Source organism: Penicillium rubens (genome assembly GCF_028828025.1).
Source record: "Penicillium rubens strain IBT 27055 chromosome Unknown utg000003l_segment0_segment0, whole genome shotgun sequence".
Lineage (NCBI taxonomy): Eukaryota > Fungi > Ascomycota > Eurotiomycetes > Eurotiales > Aspergillaceae > Penicillium > Penicillium rubens.
Window position 1 is genome coordinate 8298835 of NW_026890601.1, and position 22046 is coordinate 8320880.

The following is a 22046-nucleotide window of genomic DNA, read 5'->3' on the forward strand; positions in this document are numbered from 1 at the left end:
AAAGCGCGTTACAGCGGAAATAAGGCCGAGGCGAGAGAATAAAAAAAGCCTCGACAGCTTTAGTTGTGCTTGGCTGATAAGAGGCGCGACGGTTGATGTTTGTGTAGTTTGAAGGAACAGCAGACAGTGCAAACTGAAAACTTCGAGGTCATCACGTGATCATCCTTTTTTTATATGAGCAGAGCGCCCACCTATGGATGGGCACTCTAGAGTCTTTACATCAAATCTATATTACATGACTGACTTGAATTCGATTATCTGATCTTATGGGCACAAATTGAAGTGTTTAATGGTCATTCCTATCCATTTCTATTTTCGATATTACCCTTTCATAACAAGTCCGACTCGCAACAGCAACTATAAGTACATCCAAATCAAGAAATCAGTCAAAGAGGAAATACATCAAAACGGTGCAGTCCATGACGGTATGAATTAAAAGCGTGAGATTGTTGACAGATGAAAAGTATGTGTCCAAAAGCAGACCTCCTGCGGTATGAAGAAATGGAAATAGATGGCATATAGATCATTGGCCCATATAAAACTTGGCAGTGGCAGCATAACAAGGTGATAGGTGATCCAGGCGAAGCGCTTGATCCAGTCAAGACAGCTCAGAACCCATCACCCTGTTTCCAAGGACGACCAGCCTCCTGGGCACGGTACTGGGGGTTCTTGCCACGCTCCATAGCAGCATGCAGAGTCTCAATGAGCTCCTGCTGCTTCTCCTGAAGTTGGTTAACAAGGTCATTGCCTTTGTCACCCTCGGGGTTATCCGATTCAGCAGGGTCATCAAACCCGAGGTCGGACAACCACATCCAATTATCCAATTCCTGTTGGATCTCATTCTTCTTCGTTTCTGCTTCTCGGTAATTATTCCATTCCTCGTTTCCGCCAAAACAAAACCCGTATCCATCACACAGACACACACTCTCGTCAACGCAGAGAACAGCCTCCCCGGTAAAGATAAACTGCCACAGATACTCCCAGATGCGACCAGTGATGTAATCACTCAAATCGGTCGACAGCAGCCAATCGCGGTAGAAAACAAACCGGGCCCGCGGAATGGAGCGAATGCGATTACGGGACAGGGCAAATTGCGCACAGCACGGCTGCGCCAGCACAGACGGGATTTCCTGGTCGGGGAATAATTCTCCCCACGCGCGGGCCAGCATGATCTCCTCTTGTTTCGACTCATCTTCCTCGAGAGCGCCGGGGTGCATCCAGGCTGGACAGCCCGGTCCGAACCCGCAGCGAGTATTCATGTAGCCCTCGCGGATGACACGGTTTAGATTGAGGCGGCGGAGCAGCTGCGCCGCGTCTCCGGCGAAGAGGTTATCATTGTGCCATGCGAATTGGTGCGAGTGCATAAACACCGCCACGTCTGGGAGCTGATCGTAATGGTCAACGATGTAGGTGAGGTAGATCATGACCTCGTGGCCTTTGTTCTTGGGCGGGTGCAGCGGCGCTGTGGGATCATCTGCGACATAGATGGCGTGGTCCCAATCTGGCAATTCCTCGGCGATCCACTTGGTATCTTCCCCCTTAGTTCGCGTCACCACCAGCACTTTGGAGTATTTGTAGCCTGGGGGCTTGGGGATGCCAGGGACGAAGTCCGGTGGCGGAGCATAGAGGTCGTTGTTGGTGTGGCCGCGGGTCGTGTTCCAGGCTCCTGTTGTGTTGGATGACGAGGAGACCAGGTCACCCAGGCCGATGACTTGGGGTACATCACGCCATGGCCGTGATAGGCTCCGGCATGTGAAGAAGACGAAGAAGAAGCAGACGCCGAGGAAGATGACCGCTCGCCGTGGGAGAAGCATGGACGGAGGGTTGGACAAATCGTACACGGGATTAATATCTGTCGCACGAGATACTGGTTAGCTGCAATTGTCACACTCTATGCCACCTTGTCGCATGCACAGGGCTGAGAGTACTGGGATAAGGTAGTGCAATTGTAATTGAGCAATGGAGGGGACACAATGGCTTACTTAGTTCAGGATATCATTGCCCCGGAGGTGTAAGGGGGATGAAGGAACAGAATCCCGATCTAGATTCAAGGGACCAGGGACACCCTACGGCAGGCTACATGTGTCTGGACAAATCAGATGCAAGTGGAGTGGGGGCTGTGCCGTCATGACGAAGCTTCTTTCAATGCCGCATTCGGTGTTATGTAGTCTGAGTTGCGGAAAGAACTTCATATAATTTGAATATAGAAGAGATCATTGACCAATTAATGCGGTAAAAATCAGTCAAAATGAAAGCAACAAATGTCACAAGATATTAGTTTGTCTAGATTAGTCTGACCAACACGGGAATCTCCACGTTGATCCTAGAATGCAGCCACGCGGCCTGTCTCAGTCATCCCGTTGACGTCATCCATGGAGATAGCTCTGGAGGACGTCTCTACGTATACTCTCTTAAACTTAACACTCATTGAATGTACACATTTTCATTTGAACAAGTTAATCATTGAGAGCAAATACCATGAGATTCAACGGTGGTATAAAAATCGTGAAAAGAAATCTGGGTATGATCTTTTGCTCGCGAACAACGCCATGCAGAAACGCTGGTGTAAAGAACCGGGAAACAGAAAGGGTTGAGCAGACCCGGAGGGGAAAAATTACACAGGGATTTATCAGAAGAGAAGTCCGGGATCAAGCTTCTTCATCAGGAGCCTCTTCAACTGATGCAGTCCGGCGTTTGCCGTCGGAGGTAGACTCGGAGTGAGTCTCGGCTTGGCTAGACGCAATATTTGCAGATTCTCCATTGCTACCCCATGTAGTAGGAATAGAGGAAGCTGGCCTGGTCTCACAGGATCCTCTAGGGGCAACGTCGGTCCATTCTTGAGACGGGGATTCTGCACGATGTTCCACCGAAGGGGCAGTGGGCGTCGGTTGCAATACCGGCGGACTATGCGCTCCATTAACAGGAGCGGGTTCAGCATTTGTGGTGCCGCGCACATTGAACCCGACGTTCAGGCTCGTTTGATCCTGAACAGGTGCAGGGAATCCGGGGGTCTGAGAAGGTACAGCACTGGCCATAGCGGGCGCAGCTGAGGGTCCCACTGTAGTAGTAGCCGTGGGGTGTACTGTTTGTTCCACACCGGCACCATTATCAACACGTTGGAGAGGGAGGAGGGTCCAACCGGGAGGAAGAGTGAGCCCTTCTGGTAGACGAGGATCTCCAGAGTTTAGAACATCAGCGGCCGGGTTCGTGCCATACTGCTGGCCCGTTGTGAAGATTGAAGACCCTGGGGTCAAGTTGGGAGGGACTGGTTGACTGGCACCTTGTTGGCCAGCAGCTTGTTGGTTAACAGCCCTTGCTTGAGCAAGCAACCGTTCCAGTTCCAACCGAAGCTGGCGCACGTGATTTAAATGCTCCGTTGCAGCTCGAAGAGTGGCAATCTCTTGATTGAGCCGTTGCTCAATCTGCACCAACTGAGCATTGATCTCGGTAGCGAGAGAACCCCCTGGAGCCGCAGCTTGTGGGGCGGGAGCGGGGGTGGGGGCTTGAGGTCGACGGCCGAACCCAAATCCAAACCCAATTTGTCCTCCAGGCCCATTCACAGGCGGTTGTGCCCCAGGTTGCGGCGCGTTACCTTGGACACCCTGTGGGTGAAGGTTGTTGAATAAATCCGCACGCACAGCTCCAAAGCCGATACGGAAGGGCCCAAACTGATAGACTCGGGCACGTGGTTGAGCATCTGCACCTTGTTGGCCTGGCTGGATGCCACCATTGTGACCTCCGCGTACGTTGTCTACCCCGCCAGCTCCACGGGTTCGCTGGGTCGTTACAACAGGACGCCGGCATGTTGGGCAGTTTTGTTGCCTCTCAAGCCAGCTTCGCAGGCAAGAGAAGTGCAAGATATGGCCACATGGGAGCTTCTTTGGACGCAGACGGTCAGGAACACGCTGTGTTCCAGGGACTGGCCGTGGTGCAGGTTCTCCAGCAGCATTAGCCGCCGGTTGTGGTTGTGGTTGTGGTTGCGCCGGCTGAAGTGGAATCATTTCCTCACGGCAAATGATGCAGACATCTTCCCGGGAGACTTCCTCTGCCGTTGCATCCGGATACCTCTGGTGCATATCCCTTGTCGCATTCCGGTAACGCATGAAGTCCATAATACGACGGGCAAATGAGCGGATGGTCACAACCACGTCCCGCAGAATGTGGATAGGGAGGCCATAGAAAGTGAGCAGAATACCAAAGAAGCTCAAGTAAATCACAAGTTTCAACAAGTCGGTCAGAAGATCCAAGTAGAAGACCCAACGACCCTTGTCCTCCCACCCGGGCACGTCGATCTCCATTTCGTTGACATCGTTTTCGTCGGGCAGATCGTCAGGTGGAGAGGTAGCTCCCGCGCGGGCATGCTCTCGAATCGCCTCGACACGTGCAACACGAATCTCTTCCCGACGTTCCTGCATCTTGGCCTTTATTTGCTGGCGGGTTATGGATATTTCGGTCAACGCGATGACGTATCGCAAGAGGGTCGAGGTCGAGAGTATCGCCAAAATGGCGAATTCGAATCCAAACATCACCATCATATCCGGACGTGCCTGCGTAATTACAGTGTGCACACAATACCGCAACATGAAAGAGTCGAATAATACAGTCAGCACGAGAGATAGCGCCAACCGTGTATGGAACAATCGGGGATTAGCCGGCGGTTGTTGTTCTAGGAACTCAACGCGGCCTTCGCCAATCCAGCCCCAGACTTTGCCGACCAGCAGCGAAATGAACATGACCAGAAACCAGCCTCCAAGTTCGCCTCGGAAGATGGTCATGGCCAAACATGTCTCTGTGACGGCGAACCAGGCCCGCTCGTATAGTTGCTCGGTCTCGATTGGTCGCAAGGGTCCGTAGAGAAGTCGCTGGAGCCAAAATAGTATGAAGCCGGTGGCGAGAAGACATAAATTCGTGAGGATCTGAAGATGGGTAATGAGTTAGGGACTATGATGACCAAGCGCGATAACCCAAACTGGACAACTTACCATAAGATTTGCGCTACTCTGAGATAGATAGACGCATGCCGAATAGAAATTGGACCTCTGATGAAGAGCTTTTAGAAACACACCAGTGGCTAGGACCACTGAGGCCTGCAAACGGGGTTCCAAGGTTAGCGGGTTGTCTCCCCCATCCAGCTGCGGTATCACTTACCCCAGCATACGCGGCCAGTCTCATGGCTATCGACAGGATCGGACAAGCCGAAGGTCATGGACCGAAGGAAGGATATAAAAGATGGCGTCTCAAGGTAGCATTTGGCGGAAAAAGGAAGTGAATGCCGTTTACTTGGGAGGAGTAAGTAGCTTGATCTGGACAGCTTTCCAGAATAACCCGTAAACGCCTCTCCGCATCTTACGTCAGCGACCAGCACGTGCCGCCACCCAGATCTATACCAGCCTACTTAATACATGGCGAAATTCGATTTATCTGTAGTGAAGCATAATACTTATTGATTGTATAGTCTAGTATAATTAATTTTCGCATTTACCCCCTTAGGCCTACTTTAGATGTCGGGACATGTCCGTCGATCTTCGGTGTTTATCTGATCATCTCCGTCATGTGACGTCCCACATTGCCCGCCTTGAAGAAGCAACCATTGTAACACACCGTTGTCCTTACCAGTTTGCCTCGAACGGAGATATCATCATCTCTAAATCCTGCACTCAATGAATCATTTCTGGTGATGCCTTCATCACCGGCATTGTTTACTGCCTCGCGCAGCCAGACACTAACTTACTTGTTGGCGGTGTGCCCCTTCTCTATTGCCTTCCTAGTCTACATCAATTCATCCATCTCCTTCGTCGTGACAGATTTGATTGGGCTCGAGGATGGAGTGGGAGATTCAGTGGGAACCCTGGGATTTGCGGATGAACTCCTCGCCCTAGTTGCCTGTCCACTTTGGGGTGTTCTCTCGGACAGAATCGGAGTCCGCCATGTAAGCTTGCTACTGGCCCACATCAGGGCAATTCAATGATATTAACGCTAGATAGGTATGTACTGCAGGCTACGCAATTGTAGCACTCGCGCTAGTCGTTTTTGTGCAAGCCACAAATGTCTATCCTCAGCTTCTCCTGGGAAGATTGCTATTTAGTGTTGGTGGTTCAGCGGTATCGACCATGGTCACTGCAGTTTTGCCAACTGTTACCGGCACAGCATTTAATGCCAAGGAATATCGCGCATCTGTGTCTTCGGAGTTGACCATCACACCAGAGCGTGCCAGGAGTGGCCGTTCCATAGATGTTGGTCCTTCCAGGGCATCGCCGTCTGCGCGACTCTCGGGTTTCGTGGGCATGTGCGCTGGCTGTGGTGCACTCGTGGCACTGGTTCTTTTCCTGCCGCTTGCAGCCCGATTTGAGAAGATGGGATTGTCGCCATCGCAGGCCATCCAACGCAGCTATTATCTGGTTGCTGTCGTATCCCTTGTTATCTGCCTTGTATGCTTCATTGGTCTCCGTGATCTTCCAGGAGAAAAGGGCAAGAGTTGGAGTGCACTGTGGAAAACATCTCATCACTCGTGTAATGACGAAGATGATGAAGACGAAGACGACGATGATCTATATATCCACGGCCCAAGACTGTCTTACTGGAAGCAGTTGACAACTGCCCTTACACTAGGATTCCGAAACCGTAGCATTGGACTGGGCTATATCGGAGGCTTCGTGGCTCGAGCCTCTTCCGTGGGGATATCACTGTTCATTCCCCTCGCCGTCAATCACTACTATCGGGTGTCCGGGCTCTGCGACGAGGAACATGAACCGGTTCCTGGGTCGGGATTAGGGGATATTAAAAAAGCATGCCCACGTGCATACATCGTCGCATCCATACTGACCGGGGTATCTCAATTGGTGGCATTGATTGCAGCGCCAGCATTTGGTTACCTGACAGACAAATCACGACGATACAATTTCCCACTTCTTTTCGCAGCATTGGTGGGAGTCGTTGGCTACATTATCTTTGCGATGCTTCCAAACCCTTTATTCGAGAGACCCGACGGCAATCCGGGGGTGTTTGTTGTGATGGCTCTACTTGGAATCAGTCAAATTGGGGCAATTGTCTGTAGCTTGGCTGTGCTGAGCAACGGTATCTTGCGGGTCAGCATCGACAATGAGACCTTAAGAAAAATATACGAGGAACGACGTGTCCGTGGGGATGAAAATGACGCAGAACCTGACGAGGGCCAGTCTCTTCTTCACGGGTCAGTCAATCAGAGATTGGAGCAGCTGTCCCACCTCAAAGGCTCTATCGCAGGGGTCTACTCACTATACGGTGGAGCAGGCATTCTGCTGCTGACCAAAGTGGGTGGACTGCTGTTTGACATCCTGTCAGCGGGCACACCATTCTATATCATGGCGGGCTTTAATGGTGTGCTGCTTGTGATGGGGATCGCGTGTGGGGCCCTCAACCACTTCAGGTCCTCGGCCGGAAGGACTTATTGATCAATTTCAGTTTCAATTTCATGAAAATTTGTTAGGGTAGTGCAGGATCTTGTTGGATTGGCTGTGAACATAATTTTATTCTCAGCAGGGAAAACTCGCAAGGTTGCATTGCTCGGGTTTGCTCGGCTAGCAGGTCCATTGCAATTTAAACACACGTGGGTTGCAGGTGAAAGCGGGTAAACCAAATCAAACTATTTGAATGAAAAAATGGTTCATAAGATTAATTAATTCGGTATTTGTGCCGTTGCCCGTTCATGAAATTAGGCACGGGCTTTTTCACCAGGCGTAATATGAATCGTGCACCAACTTGTGGACGCTAGTCTTCTCGGCAGGGGCTTGTGGCTGACCTGGGGAAATTACGACAGGAGAAGAAAATGGCGACAATTAATATACATTTTGAATAGTAAAAATGTGCACCGTATAGTATTTTGTACTTCAAAGCAGCCGAATTTTTTTTTCATATGCTCTAGACCTTGGAAAATCGCAACTCGCGTTGATCTCATCTCGCTAGTCTCCGAATTGATATAAGGAGCATCAAACAACCTTCCCAAACAGGCAGCTGACCCAGGGGTCGGCTCGGCCCCTAGTCCCGGATCGGCCTAGTTCCACCAGGAAACTTCCACTAAGCCCCTAATATTGTTCCCCAACATTGGAAGGGCACTCAAGGCACTCGGACTTGGATGTACGGAGTATTGGCAGATGCCCCCTATACGAACTTCAGACCACTCGAACCCCTGGGGCCCGGTTCTTGGTCGTGTCGGCCCTATAGATCCGCTTAGACCACAATATGAGCCAATCCCACTCTGCCAAACTAGTCTTGGCGACTCCCCATAGACAACACTATGCCAAGTCAATAATAACGCGCCTTACCCCCGGATGTCTCTCTTTCTGACACTTCCTTCTTTTACACCTTCAGGCTCAAGCAGTCCGTCATTCACTCTTTCGTCGTTCGACAGTCTTTCGTTAAATCCAGTCCTTCGTTTTGAGCATTTGGTGATTCCACTTCAAGTACTGTGTACTCTCATTCTTTGTGCGACTCAACAACTTGATTATCGCAAATTTTCGAAGATAAACACCGGTTAATCATCAATCTATTTCCAATATGCGTTTCCACACCGTCGCTATGTTGACTGGCGCTACTGCCGTTGCTGCCGGTAACACCGCAACCCTCCTTCTGCCCGGCTTTGAGGGCCAGGATCTCCAGGCTAGCGTTATCGAATCCGTAAGTGCCAAATTAAGTTGCGCTATCAGGGCGGTGTTTTGACCGAGCATTCTGATTAACAATCCACAGAATGGAGATGCGACTACCTACAAGATCACCTGCGCCAGGACCGCTGATTCTTGCGGTATTGCTGGCGAGGGCATGACCGCAATCGCTGCCCCCACCTCCATGCAGCTGCAGAACGTCAACCTCCAGGGAACGTAAGTAGTAGCACGGAGTTTCCTAGTGTGAACCGTATTCTGATATGAAAAACCAGCGCTGGAACCGTTTCCTGCAACGTTGCCGGCACCACTTATGCCTCGTGCCAGGCCTCCGCTGGCACCGCGACCCCGTCGGGCACCCTGGGCCAAGATGATCTGAACTGGATGCCTGTGACTGTCTCTGCCACCCCGACCCCGACGTCCACCCCTACCCCAACGCAGACCCCCACCAGCACCAGCATCAGCACCACCGAGGTGACCTCCACCTCCACCCCGACGATCACATCTTCGTCAACCCTCGTCATGTCGAGCCCCAAGAAGTCCTCCTCGGCTTTCATTTCGTCGACCCCTGTGGCTTCTTCCACCCCACTGGTGGCCGCACCCACCAGCTCCGCTGTCATCGGAACCGGTGCTCCTGCCGCTTCCTCGACTCCCTTCAACGCCGCCGGCCAGCTGGCAGGCAGCGTTTGGACCGTCGGTGGTGCTTTCCTCGCTCTGGCCTGCGCTTTCGCGTAAGCTTGCTGAATGATCAGTATACACTTCTGTCTTGGGCGGCTTTTCTTGCGGAAGTGATGAGCTTCGTGCTTGTCGATTTACTAATTCCCGGTGTTTCTTACGTTGTTTCTTACGGATGTATTCATGTATACTCCACCTATATGTGACCATCTACTATTCTTTAATGCTTTGATACCTTTCTCCACGACAGACTACGATCTAGCGTCTATTTTATACACATGTATCTTCAGCTATTGAATATACCTTTTACCGCCCCTTTAATTTTCCCAATCTGCCAATTTCTAAGGTTATACACTAATGCAGCTCAGCCATGGGTTGACCGACCTAGCGGAACATAAGGTTGGCCCGAGAGATCTACATACCCCCAGGGCTACCTAGGTAGGTATATATTTCGCCGGTTATTCAGTACTGGGCTATTTCTTGATTGGATTATGCCATTCCCCAAGTAGACTGTTTCCCATACTCAGCTGACTAGCTGCTAATCTCATCAACATGTACTTTGGTGCAGACCCTTTTAACTAGATAGAAGAAGCGGTTAATACTTTAGGCCTGGAACCTTCCGAGCTTACCAAGTTGGATAAATTCAGAGTTGGGTTGTAGCATTTAGGTCAGGTCGGGTTGGAAAAAATAATATCAACTTGGAACCTTTTGCGTAGTGGCTAGCGAGCCAATGGCGGGACCATCTAACCGGTTGATTGCGCCCCGACTGGGCATGGACTGCATTGTCTGCCAGCACGAGACTTTGACAGCTTGTACTCTGTTTTAAATTTTCCGAGAATAAGCAGCACATATACGTATTATAGACAAATACCTGAGCCCCATCCCCGGTCGCATGTCATACAGGCTGCCCGCTTCGCATCATCCGGGATTCTCTTATCATGACAACAAGATATCCCTCATTATACTTACCAAGCTAATGGTCCGAGATCTGCTATGAAAACTCGAGCGGAAAAACTAGCTTCTTGGGCCGATCCTTCTATCCCCTTATACTAAGGCACTACTGTCTTGGAAGGTTCGCTTTCACTTAAACCAAACGAGTTGGGGAATTGCATGCGCATATCAAAGGAAGAATCTAATTCAACCAAATTGAGGACTATCTCCTTAGCACTTGTAGTGACGCTGTCGGCGACAATGTTGATAATCCATGTCTATAGCACTTCAAATCGACATCTCTCCCCCGCATTCGGCCCAGACCGTTTGCTGTACCTTGAAAGCTGTGATAATTGATCTAAAAGTGGGAAATGAATGGCGCTCTCAATTATATTTACACTGATGTGGTTCTCGGCCCGTACCCGAGACCCGCAAATCTATATCGGGATGAGTAAGTACTAGTGGAACTATGTACATAACTACATATGTAGGTAGGTTCAATACCTGTCCTCCGGCCTTTTAACGGTGAATGTAAGATAGGTTTTTGAGTAGCCAGAGAAGCTAATTTCTCGACTACGGATCTAACAAATACGGTCTAGAGAAACCGCCGACTGAACTTACTAGGGCATGACATAGACACATAGACCAAGCTCTGATTGAGTATCCATTCTAAACATGTCATGAGCGTCTCCTTGAACATAGATAGTCCGCTCTTTGTATAGTGTGTATGCGACATTTTGGAAGCTGTTTAGGGCTACGATACTGAAGTAGATATACCAGCTGATACTAGCATCGGGGAAAATCAGGAAGACGAAACTGATAATAAATCTATGGAAAGCAGGCTGTAAATAAAGCCTGCATCAAGAAGGAAAATGGCAAACTAGCAAACTAGCAAAAAGCCTCAGTCTGCACGCACACAAAGAGACATCCCATGTATGTCAACAGAAGCGAATTCGACTTCTCCCTATCAACTCGCTTGTATCAGTAAGACATTCTTGGGATTGGGATATTCCCATGTTGGACTCACCAACACATTGGTGCCAATTACAGGCCTTGCAGTACTTCGGAAATGAGCTTTCTGAACTGCCTGTGATGCCTTGGCATTCCTAGTCGTCTTTAGGAGGGTCTCAATCAATTTTCTTTGGTGTATTTTTGAAGGTTTGATGACCTCGTATCTCCTTCCATATACTTCCATATAGTTTCAATCCACCCCTTGATTAACTGATTCGATGGCAAATATTTCTCATTGGAGGGTTCACTGTCTCACTTCTCGGCTAGGGAACGTCCGTCCAGACAAACCATAGACTCTGTTAAGCATACGGCCATACAATCGGGCAATTCTGACTGCATTTGGGGCTCGTGGAATAAAATGTCTTTTTACGTTCCAGGCTAGTCAGCTGGGGCTATCAGACAGACCCACCAAGCCTCATAATCATCAGGGCCCACCAAATTCAAGAGTCATCCACGGGACTCCGCCCGGTTAAGATGTTATGGCGGTGTCCAGAAGATTCGCCCAGAAGGCCTAGAGGGTGGCCCGTGAAAAGAAAAAGGCCTCGATCAGGCGGTTAGCTTTGATGGTGAAGAATCAGTACGATTCCTATTCCCAAGGCGTTCTATCCACTCACTTCAGGCGGTCTGCCAGTCAGAGGTGTCTAATATATATGTGTATATATATATATATCGACGACATTATATCGCCTATGAAAAAATGACGAGAGAGCGAGGAGAGGAGAGAGAAGGAGGATTGGTACCCTACGAACAAACAGAAGCTGATTAAATAGCTAGTGGAAGCCTGATAATCCAGGAATCAGGAGATAGGACTTAACCAACTAGTTAGTGCTTAGGAAAATAACAGTACATTATTTAAATAGTTATACTACAATTTACATGGGTATTAGGAAAGCTATCGAAGCCAATCATTGTCTCTGCAGTGTTTAACCAGCTTACCGGAGTATAAATTCGAAGAGTAGGATTTATAGAAGATCTTCGTTTCAACTGCCACTCTTGGGTAATGCATATACACACTGAGGGCCAGTAATGAATTGTATAGCCCCTCACCTCCCCCTCACCAGCTTTAAACCACTTGCGCCCCGACTTCCCGGATTTGATGTTTGACCGCAGTCTGGGAAGTACACGAAAACATTTCATACCTGATAATAATTTCTTGCCGACATGGCTATTGAACAGTCCGCACTGGCCAACTTGAAACATGCTGGGTTGAGCGAAATCACATATCTCCCAGGCCAGCAATCTTATGAGGACCGAGTCAGTTCTTACTGGTCTCTCACCGCGCAACTACGCCCTTGGGCTATTGTTCAACCAAGGACAACTCAGGAGGTTTCCGAGACCTTGAAAGCTTTGGTTAGCACACCTGGTTGTAGATTTGCGATCCGTAGGTGAGTATAGCACACTTGTTTCAAAGACACTTTTTGCAATTTAAAGCTCTCTCGTGTTTCCTCTTTCGTGGCAAAATACTACTTGGACCTATGAAATCATATTCATAAAAATGATAATAAATCTCTGACATATTCCATCGGGACAGTGGCGGGCACATGGCCTGGGCTGGCGCCAACAACATTGAGGCAGGCGTGACTATTGATCTCGGGCTCATGACAACTACGACATACAACCCTGATACGAAAGTTGCATCTTTGCAACCCGGCGGCATATGGGCACAAGTTTATTCTGAGCTTGAGAAATGTAAGAAGCTTCGAAGCCGGAGATACCTATCCTTGACTATAACTCAGACCCTTCACAGATGGAGTTATGGTCGCTGGAGGCCGTGAGGGCCTGGTTGGCATCGGTGGTCTCCTCCTTGGAGGCGGTATTGCCTTTCATAGCTGCCGCTATGGATTCGCCTGTGGTAAGTACCTGGGCTCCTTTTCCTTGCGTCTACTGTTGCTTACTCTCGACCACCAGACCAGGTTATCAACTACGAGGTCGTTCTCGCGGATGGCAGTGTCGTCCAAGCCAACAAAACGACAAACTCGGACCTCTTTTCAGTATTGAAAGGTGGTTCTAACAACTTTGGCATTGTCACGCGCTTTGACATGATGACATTCGAAGCAACTAACATCTGGGACGGGAATATTGTCCTCCCAAAAACAGCTACGGGTAAAATCATTGAGGCTTTTGTCGACTTTGAACAAAAGCTTAATGAAGCCCCCGACGATCACATTCTTGCGATGTGGACATATATGCCTCAGACAAAAGACCATTTTATAAACATGGTCTTGACTAATCTTGACGGCGTTGAGAATGCAAAGTCTCTGCAGGGATTTCTCGCCCTCCCCGGTCAGAAGAGCATGAAGACAACGACTGTGGCTAAAAAGTTGGTGGACTTTGTGGTCCCTTCAGGAAAACAGTATGTCGATAAGTTGTTTGCCCTGTCCCAACAAAGCCAGTAGAAGGCACAATATTGACATACTCCAGCCTGCCCCATGCTGAATGCAAGACATGTACTGATTTGTTTCCGTAGGGACACCTGGCTCACACTCACCTTCAACCTCGATGCCGCAATAATGAAAAAAGCAGCTGATGTCTTCGAAGTCCTGGTAGAAGATCTGAAAATATTAATCCCGGACGGCAAATTCTATATCTCCATGGTCTTACAACCGTTACCTCGTTCATTTGCAAAGCATTCTTTGGCCCGGGGCGGCAACCTCCTGGGAATTGAGAAGCTACAGAAAGACTGTGTCCTCCTAGTGGCTGCAGTTGAAGTCGAGACGCCTGAAATGTCGACTAAGTTTGCTTACCCCAAGCTCAAGGCAGCGATTGGCGAGATCGAGCTATATGCAAAATCCGTGGATGGTGATGTTGGATTCCTCTATCTGAATTACTGCGATGGCTCACAGGACCCTTTCCAAACTTACGGTGAAGCGAGCATCAGAGAAATGCGAGAGGCTATGGTCAAGTACGACCCTAGTGGAGTTTTCCAAACCAGAGTGCCTGGCGGCTTCAAGCTTTCTCAGACGGGTGTGAGGAACTGAGTGCGAGCCGATGTACCGTACTATGACGTCTAAGGCTAGATATTCCAATAGCACAAGTCAGAAGACCGAAGAAGCCTATTAGTCTGCAATTATCAAGCGACGGAGCCCACCCATGGACCTCTAAAGAAAACGAATGTGTTATGCGAATGAAAAACAACGCAACCTCCACTAAACCCAAACTCCAGATCCGAGTCCAGCCGCCGCCGCAAGTCACAACGCAAAAAGCACCGAATGAGCCAATCCAGTAAACGATTAATACTAAATGACCATCCGAAATAGAAGAGAAAAAGCCGACTGAAAGCAAAGAAACGAAAGTCGTGGATCTCATAAGCTCCACCCCGCAAAACACTGTCTATGCCGAGTACGACCCGAACGCAGACGTAATCGACCTGCGAACATCAAACCCTAACCCATCCCCGTCACTTTGGGAACGGAGTCACGGGTTCCTGGGAGCTTGGCATACCCGCGTCCGGAAAACGGTCTTTCAGCGTGACCATGAGAGCCGGCTTATCCCAAAGGAAATAGACTTTCTGGTCAGCCCAGTTGGTGCTCTCTGGACGTATGGATATGTCGAAGTGAGAGAGGAGCTTACAGAGGATGAGGCGGATCTCGCAGTTTGCTAGACTACAACAGGGGAGTATATGTTAGTATTGATTGAGGTGCAACGTGGATGCAGGGGAAAAGATTAGGAACGCACTGCTTTCCAAGGCAGGCGCGTGGGCCGAGACTGAATGGCTGCAAGACATCCTTCTTATCTCCCTCGAAGACCGGGTCGGATCCCAGCCAGCGCTCTGGCATGAACTTATCCGGGTAGACGAAGTTGGATTCCGAGTGGTAGGAGGCGTAGTGGTGACATGCCACAGTTGTCTGGCTAGGATTAGTACGCAGGCTAAAAATGTGGCATATAGTGGAGCACATATACATACATCCTCAGGGAGGAAATGACCGTTCACGAACGCTCCACCTTGCGGTACAACGCGCGACAGACTCGTCACGAAGGGCGGGTAGATACGCAGCGACTCCTCGATGACAGCATTCATGTACTTCAGGTCCTCTGCGGCGCGGAAGGTCATGTCACTGTCCTGTTTGAAAGTCGAGCGGATCTCGGCGACGAGTCGGCTCATGACGTGTGGAGCTGTACAGAGGTAGAAGATACAGCCGGATAGTAACGTTGCGGACGTTTCACTACCTGCCACGATCAGACTGTTATTGCGTAGCATTAGCATGCTATACCAATTCCTCTGGAAAGAAAAACGTAAAATAGAAGAAAGGGAGAAAGTAGTCGAAAGCAACGAAAACAACCACCCACATAAAACCATTAGAATGAATCTCAGCCCGGGTCATAATACGCTCGCTCTCGTGATACTGGCCCTTCTCCTCGCTAAGCCCATGCTGGAGAATAGCAGACATGAAGTCCGGACGAGCCATATTCGACTCCAAGCGCCGGTCGACCTTCTGCGCACTCAAATCGAAGTGTTCCTGTCCGACGCGTTTGACTTCTCGCGGGATGAATAAGTCCAGGAAGCCTTTGAGCATTGGGAATTGATTCGCAGCCCCAACAAAAGCAATAGCCTTGATTGAGTTGAAGATCAACTTAATCCACGGGTGAAGCTGGCTGTCCTTCAAACAGTCGAAGGACTCACCAAACATCAGGTCACCGGTGATATCAAAAGTGGTAAAGTTCATCCAACTTTTGATATCGACAATGGACGACCCCTGCCGAACTTGAGACCGCAGTTTGGTAATCAAGGTATCGACATAGCCCGTGATAAGACCCTCTTGATCTCTCAATGCCTTCTCGGAGAAAGCATGGGATAGCAGCCGTCTCTGTCTTGCGTGGGTCGCATTATCGACCGCACAGACCAGATGATCGACCCCGTTCGCCGGGGCTACATAGTGGCTCCGATTCTTGGGGAAGCAACCTCCAGGTCTGGCGCCGTAGATATCGCGAAAGGCCTGTGGTGTATTGAAGGCGAGTTCATTGGGTCCAATGCGGAGGATGGGACCGTACTGCTTGTGCAGTGCCAGAATGTCGAGGTGGTTATGGCCACGGAGAACGGAGACATTCGATGGGATGCGAGATATCGCCCACAGCTTCGGACCGGGGAAATGACGCAGGGGTGACCAGCAAAACGCGTAGATGATGCTGTAGGTGACCCAGAGTAAGAACTGTTGATTGCATGCCGATTAGCGTGAATTTCTCTGCAAACGCCTGTCAGAGGGAAGGGCTAGTTAGGTTGCATTGCTCAGAGCTGCTGTGTTTTCCCGGGGAGATATCTTGGGAAGGACTGGCTCTACTCTCGGGTTCTGTTCTTGCATCAAACAAACGATGGTTGGGAGTACAGGGAATGCAATTACCAGGCCTCCTGCAGTTGCGCCCCAAAACCCAGGACCTGAGGTTGCCCAAGCCATGGTGAGATTTGAAGCGAAAGAGGTCATAGAGGTCCACAGGGTCATGCACTGCCCTGAAGCCATATTTAGTTCGGGGTCATTTGGCTTTCTTTTCCGGATAGGAATGGGATTTGGTAAAATATTCTCCTTTTTCTAGATTTCAAAGAGTGATTGGACACTGAACTGAGACTCAAAGAAAGAAAAAAAGAGCAAAGAGACGCTGAGTTGTACCAGTCGAATGGTAGACGTAAAGGTGAGGGATCCCATCCGGGCCAGGCGGAAGGAGTACAAACGGGACATCTCATTACGCCCGCATCCAGAGACATAGAGCCATATCAAATCTATCTACAATACTTTTTGGACTCCGAACATCCTCGGAAAGATCCCTAGTCAAATTGCCGATTCGACTGGGACTAAGACGGCTTCCGACCGTAGACGACATGCAGCTTGCAGTACGTATGCACCGCGGGATTCTTGAGATCTTTGCGCACACCCGCTAGGAAAACCTGAGTATCATTATTCGACCATCCCAGCACACGAGTGAAAAGAGCTAGCGAGTAGGATTCAACCGCCATGAGAAGGGAGCATTGGTTGTACCGACCAATCTCCTTCTGCACAGGATCCCTAGCCCAAACACTCGATGGAACCTGGAAAAGAAACAACAGTCAGTCATGACGAAAGAGGCAAACAAAAAGCAAAGCCCAATCAGAATACCGGGGTGAGGGGAAGGGTCGCACCTTGTACACCTCGTCTCGCACGTCTTCGAAACCAGCCTCAACCAGCCGCTGCCGATGGCCTTCGGCGATATTCATAGGTCGTTGAAATGCCTCGCTAGCCTTAGTCAGTCGGTCAAGGAACTCGCACAACGCCGGCGCAAAACGCATCGAATCATCGTCCGACCTGAGCATGACCTCAAACTCCTGCAACTCAATCCAGCCACCGGGACGCAGATGCTCGTAGCTCTGTCGCATCAGCCGTGGCCAGTCGGCAATAGCACCGCCCAAATCCCGGGCATGGATGAAGTCAAAGGGCCGACTTGGGCTGTACAGCCATTGCGATTCAGCGTCGTCTACTACGAAGCGAAGGTTGGGTGGGACCCATGACGGCTGGATGGGACTTAGATCGGTGCCTGTTACCTCGGCACTGGGGAAGCTGTCTGCGAAGTCGATGGCCCAGATTCCGGTGCCGGTACCAATGTCGAGAGCGCGCTGGATATTACTGTCCAATGGGGCTCGGAAGAGGCAGCCGTTGAGCACGAGGTTCCGGACGTGATGGAGAAGATCTTGGCGATCTTGTTCTGGCTCGTCGTTGGGAAGCACGTAGTGGCCTTCACGATATGAATGATAACGCCTTCCATTTTCGTAAGCGTAGTTTTTCACATCGGATAGCAATGAAGCTGTGTAGCTGGACGTGTTTTCCGATCGTCCATCATCGAAGACTGAGTCTGAATCATCGGTTGTTGATGCCGCAGATGATGTGTCTCCATTACCGTCCTCGTTGTCTGGGGATAAAGAATTTACAGGTAGGGATGCCGTGGATGATCGGGTAGGACCGTCGTGACCCATTTCAACAGACATGCTTGTTGGGTCCATTAGATCGGATGGCAAAGAATGCCGTGTTGACAGGTCCCACGCTGAGGTCGACGATTCGATTTCGGTGAACGAGGTGGTTGATCCGGGTATCAATAGGTTTAGGGCCACTCCATCACTGTCTTCGGAGCTTTCCTCTGGAATTGGGGCTAGTCCGGGCGATGGGGGAATATTTTCTTCGTAATGATTGATATCAGTTTCAAGCGCAGAGCCCAGCAATGGAAGCTCAGGTATATCCGGCATGCCAGAGGCACGAATTATAGGCGCTGGAATTGAAGAAGTGGGCGACAATCGCCTGGTGGACTCTGAAAATTCTTCCATTGCCGACTCCATTTGATCGAAAGTCCGTTTTAACGGGATACAAGGAACGGGCACTGACTCAGGCTCCTGAAGTAGAATGTCTGGAGTCATTTTCGTGGAATTCCGCACGTCGTCAGACTTCGACAAGATTGGGGAAGAATCGGGATTTCCCGTCGAAGCCGGGTACGTGTGAGAGGACAATATATCGGTACCTAGTTCGATTCTCGTGTTGCGCCGCCGGTCGTCCAAGCACATGGGATAGATACAAAGGAAGTCAATCATCTCGGGAAGAGGTAGCTCTGGGGAGCCAACCCGTATAGTAAACGATATTTGACCAAGTGAGCAATGAACTACTTAGGAAGGTATTGGGGAAGAAATGGCTAAATAGAGAGTCGATTCAAACAAAAGAACTTGACTTCTCATGAAATTGTCTGTTTCTCAGGGTATCACAAGGAATATCAAAAAGGAAAAGTGCCGGAGTATATGGCCAATTCTAATATCTACAGGGGATGCGACATATTACGGGCTTTTTGCCAGCAGAAAACTACTGTCAACGTTTAAATGAAGAATTAAGGATTCCACGATTTCCGTTTCATTGGAGATGGAAAGGGTATTTGTATAACAAGACTAGCTAACTCGCCACAGCCAGATCCCCCCTACAGAGGGCAAAGCAGTACTCAAGACATTCGGGTTCGTACACGCAAGTATAGCTAGGACCTGTATGCATGTTAGATGTTGGTTATCATATCTGATCGGTAAAACTATGCACATACCCTAGTGAGGGTCCGTCTTGCTCCCCATTAGGGGATACATCACCGGTCAACTTTTCCATTTCAGCAATCTTGAAGCTTATGTCCATGGGTCCAGACGAGGTAGCTTCGGATGCGGTGCTAAGCACAACATGTCAACACGGGCGGCGGGTTATAAGACAACCCGTGGGGTTGATCGAATAGACTTGGGCATTTTACCTTTGCAGGCGATTGTCCAAGCCCGAATGTGGGCTGTTTTGAAGTTGGTTAACCCATTAGACAAGCTCAGTCATTTCTGATGACTATATATATAGTCTCGATGGTGGGAATGTTGATGAAGGATGAAGAGAAGAGGGTTAATATCACGAAAAATGACTATTTGTAGGCCAAAGAGACAAAGAGAGACAATCAAACCCCTCCTACTCCGTATATCGTGAGGCGGTAGATGAGGCGGTAATACGATTCCCCCTTGAGGAGATTATCCATGCGGGAGGCCGAACCCTAGTTGATCTTTAAATATTTTCTCCGAATGCGTTTCTCTCTACGGATATGCTGTAGTATTACGGATTCCCTCTAGTGCAAGTGCTCTGTATATTTCTTACTTGAAGCGTCACACTGGCCTGGTCATCGTGTTGCACGGAGGACTAATAACCGGATTGAATCGGTGGGATTGGTGTCCTGTCGTGGGTCGGACAAGGTGAGAACAATATGTTTTCAGCTACCCGTGACCATTCCAAAGAGCGCAATTTGTGCGATGTTCCATGTTGTTTACCGGTCTTATTAATATTGGTTGCGTAAAAGTAGGCATCAAGTACGTGCGGGAACACCTCATTGAGAGTTGGATTGATTTCTGTAAGCCACATACTATCTGCATTGCAGTTGCAATCGCAGCTGAAGCATCGGGGTATTATCTCATTCGTCATCATTCATGCGCCCGGATTGCTGGAGTCAAGGTGTCGGTTTTGTCTCCATCAATTAATCTTTACCCGGGGCTCGAGGAAACCGTCCACCTTTTCCTAGTCCAGGTCCTTCTCCATTTTCCGGCTTCACCTCTAATCCTGCTTGGAGAACAGCGGAATGCAGAATCCGCAAATGAGCCTCCTCATTGAATTCGCGTAGGCTCTCCAGTGTGGTACGCTGCACCTCTGCCCGCAGGTCGATCTGGTTCGAAACCAGCAAACCCTTCTCGAGGTCGATGCGAGCGTTTAGCACACCATCCTGAATAAGACCTACCAGCTCTTGCACAAACGGCGAGGAAATGTCCGTGGGACGTGCTTCGCCGCCAACGACAGTGGGGGCAAATATCTTCGCCATGGAGTCGAGTGTGACACGGCTGAAAGGAATCATATACTGCTCAATGGACTTGGTGCGGATACGTTTGTACAATTGGGGGATGTGACGCTGAAGGTGAATGTCGAGTAGGTAGTCAGGGCGATAAGCTTCTAGGATGTCAAGGCATTGCCGGAACTTGAAGTTGCAGAAGAAAGCGATGGCGCGGCGGATATGAGGTTCGAGTTCAAGGAAGTTGCGGAAAGTCTGGCTGTCGAGCACGTTTTTCTGCAGCTCGTCACGGTTCATAGAGGCGAGAGCACATAGACCCCCGTAGACGGCGACATCATTGGGGCTGATGACTTCATTGTAAGTATCACCCAGGTCCGGTGGGACGGACAAGAAAGAGTTTGCTGCTTCGAGATATGAGCCTTGGTGCATCTGTGACAGAGCTGAAGCGGCTGAGATTTTGGATAGGTTTTTGGCTGCGTCCTCTGGCTTTGACTGAGAGTTGCGCAATCTGTGCACGTTCGACTGCACAGACATCCAGTCACCGCGTTCAGTAGCAACATTGACCATCTTGAATAGCATGGAAGTGATGTGGTTTGGGGTGGTGCAGTAGTCTCTCATGCGAGAGTAAGCCTTGGATGCAGCAGCCATGTCACCAGTCTCGTAATGATGGTTGCCCAAATCTTCATGACCCATCTACAGAGGTTAGTGTCACACACTTCTCAACAGTATGTTATCGCTCCTTACTCGGATGCTCTCTTTAATCAAATTGTTTTTGTATCCCCGTAGTTCGTGTTCCAATCGCTCAGTCTGAGTCTGTACGTATCGACTGGTCTCCTGCACCCAGGCGGCGTCAAGAGAAGCGTCAGGATCGTTCGGAGCTACATCCGCCAGAGCGCGCACCGCCCTCTCATATCTCGAAACGTCTTTGCTGGTTTTGGCTTCGGTGATGGCTGCCTTCAGGGCGTCTGTCGAGAGCAATGGGGAACATGTGCCGATGAGGTAAAGACGGTCGTAGCGAGTGCGCCCTGGCCATGCATTAGAATAAGAAGTCTATGTGCAAACAAGACTCATCACCTACCGGTGTAGTTTGCAATGTAAGTATCAAGATCAAATTTGGGGGGCTCTGCCACATTAACCATGTCAGCGTCATCTGGGCACAGCAACGGAGATAGCCCCGCGCGGGGGTTAACATACCTTCCACTTTCACTGGTACCCTTGCTCGGGGGGTAGTGATAGCTGCAGTATCCCCCAGAGCTGCAGTATCCATATCTGCCCGAGACGGACCAGAGGCGTCTGGAAGCGTGGTGTCCATCTTGCCCGGCTGTTCAGATGATGCGTTGCGGGCAGGATTGGAACTGGCAAATTATCTCAAGGGGCTGGAGCTTGAACAACAAGCTAGTTTGCTTTAATGACGGAAGATAGCAGCCAATTTGAACGCTAAGAACAATATGCTGTTTAGAGCAGAGAATATGAGATGGGTGACAAGTCAGTCGATCGATCATTGTGATG

The 22046-nt window shown here is 49.7% G+C and overlaps 8 protein-coding genes across 8 annotated transcripts; 3 read left to right on the plus strand and 5 right to left on the minus strand.

Moving 5' to 3' along the window:
* Positions 1–608: 608 nt before the first annotated feature.
* On the minus strand, positions 609–1814 carry N7525_009383 (DUF3431 domain-containing protein; the record flags this gene model as incomplete). Its single annotated transcript, XM_002563437.1, has 1 exon — positions 609–1814. One exon carries the CDS (start codon positions 1812–1814, stop codon positions 609–611), a length of 1206 nt encoding a protein of 401 aa, XP_002563483.1.
* Positions 1815–2648: 834 nt separating this feature from the next.
* hrdA (E3 ubiquitin-protein ligase HRD1) lies at positions 2649–5172 on the minus strand (the record flags this gene model as incomplete). The annotated part of the gene is made up of 3 exons (XM_061214699.1): positions 2649–4916; positions 4983–5087; positions 5149–5172. The coding sequence occupies 3 exons, from the start codon at positions 5170–5172 to the stop codon at positions 2649–2651; spliced, it is 2397 nt and encodes a 798-aa protein (XP_061069130.1).
* Positions 5173–5677: 505 nt separating this feature from the next.
* Positions 5678–7430, plus strand: N7525_009385 (putative MFS transporter; the record flags this gene model as incomplete). Its single annotated transcript, XM_061214700.1, has 2 exons — positions 5678–5929; positions 5985–7430. The coding sequence occupies 2 exons, from the start codon at positions 5678–5680 to the stop codon at positions 7428–7430; spliced, it is 1698 nt and encodes a 565-aa protein (XP_061069131.1).
* A 1102-nt stretch (positions 7431–8532) lies between these two features.
* On the plus strand, positions 8533–9368 carry N7525_009386 (putative GPI anchored glycoprotein; the record flags this gene model as incomplete). The annotated part of the gene is made up of 3 exons (XM_002563440.1): positions 8533–8652; positions 8722–8852; positions 8909–9368. 3 exons carry the CDS (start codon positions 8533–8535, stop codon positions 9366–9368), a joined length of 711 nt encoding a protein of 236 aa, XP_002563486.1.
* A 3042-nt stretch (positions 9369–12410) lies between these two features.
* Positions 12411–14227, plus strand: N7525_009387 (FAD-binding oxidoreductase; the record flags this gene model as incomplete). The annotated part of the gene is made up of 5 exons (XM_002563441.1): positions 12411–12634; positions 12781–12938; positions 12997–13101; positions 13158–13602; positions 13717–14227. The coding sequence occupies 5 exons, from the start codon at positions 12411–12413 to the stop codon at positions 14225–14227; spliced, it is 1443 nt and encodes a 480-aa protein (XP_002563487.1).
* A 419-nt stretch (positions 14228–14646) lies between these two features.
* Positions 14647–16639, minus strand: N7525_009388 (cytochrome P450; the record flags this gene model as incomplete). Its single annotated transcript, XM_061214701.1, has 5 exons — positions 14647–14851; positions 14925–15094; positions 15154–15430; positions 15537–16396; positions 16586–16639. The coding sequence occupies 5 exons, from the start codon at positions 16637–16639 to the stop codon at positions 14647–14649; spliced, it is 1566 nt and encodes a 521-aa protein (XP_061069132.1).
* A 392-nt stretch (positions 16640–17031) lies between these two features.
* On the minus strand, positions 17032–18540 carry N7525_009389 (class I SAM-dependent methyltransferase; the record flags this gene model as incomplete). The annotated part of the gene is made up of 2 exons (XM_002563443.2): positions 17032–17265; positions 17356–18540. 2 exons carry the CDS (start codon positions 18538–18540, stop codon positions 17032–17034), a joined length of 1419 nt encoding a protein of 472 aa, XP_002563489.2.
* A 1691-nt stretch (positions 18541–20231) lies between these two features.
* N7525_009390 (COP9 signalosome complex subunit 1) lies at positions 20232–21849 on the minus strand (the record flags this gene model as incomplete). Its single annotated transcript, XM_061214702.1, has 4 exons — positions 20232–21230; positions 21282–21562; positions 21616–21660; positions 21732–21849. The coding sequence occupies 4 exons, from the start codon at positions 21847–21849 to the stop codon at positions 20232–20234; spliced, it is 1443 nt and encodes a 480-aa protein (XP_061069133.1).
* Between the last annotated feature and the right edge of the window lie 197 nt (positions 21850–22046).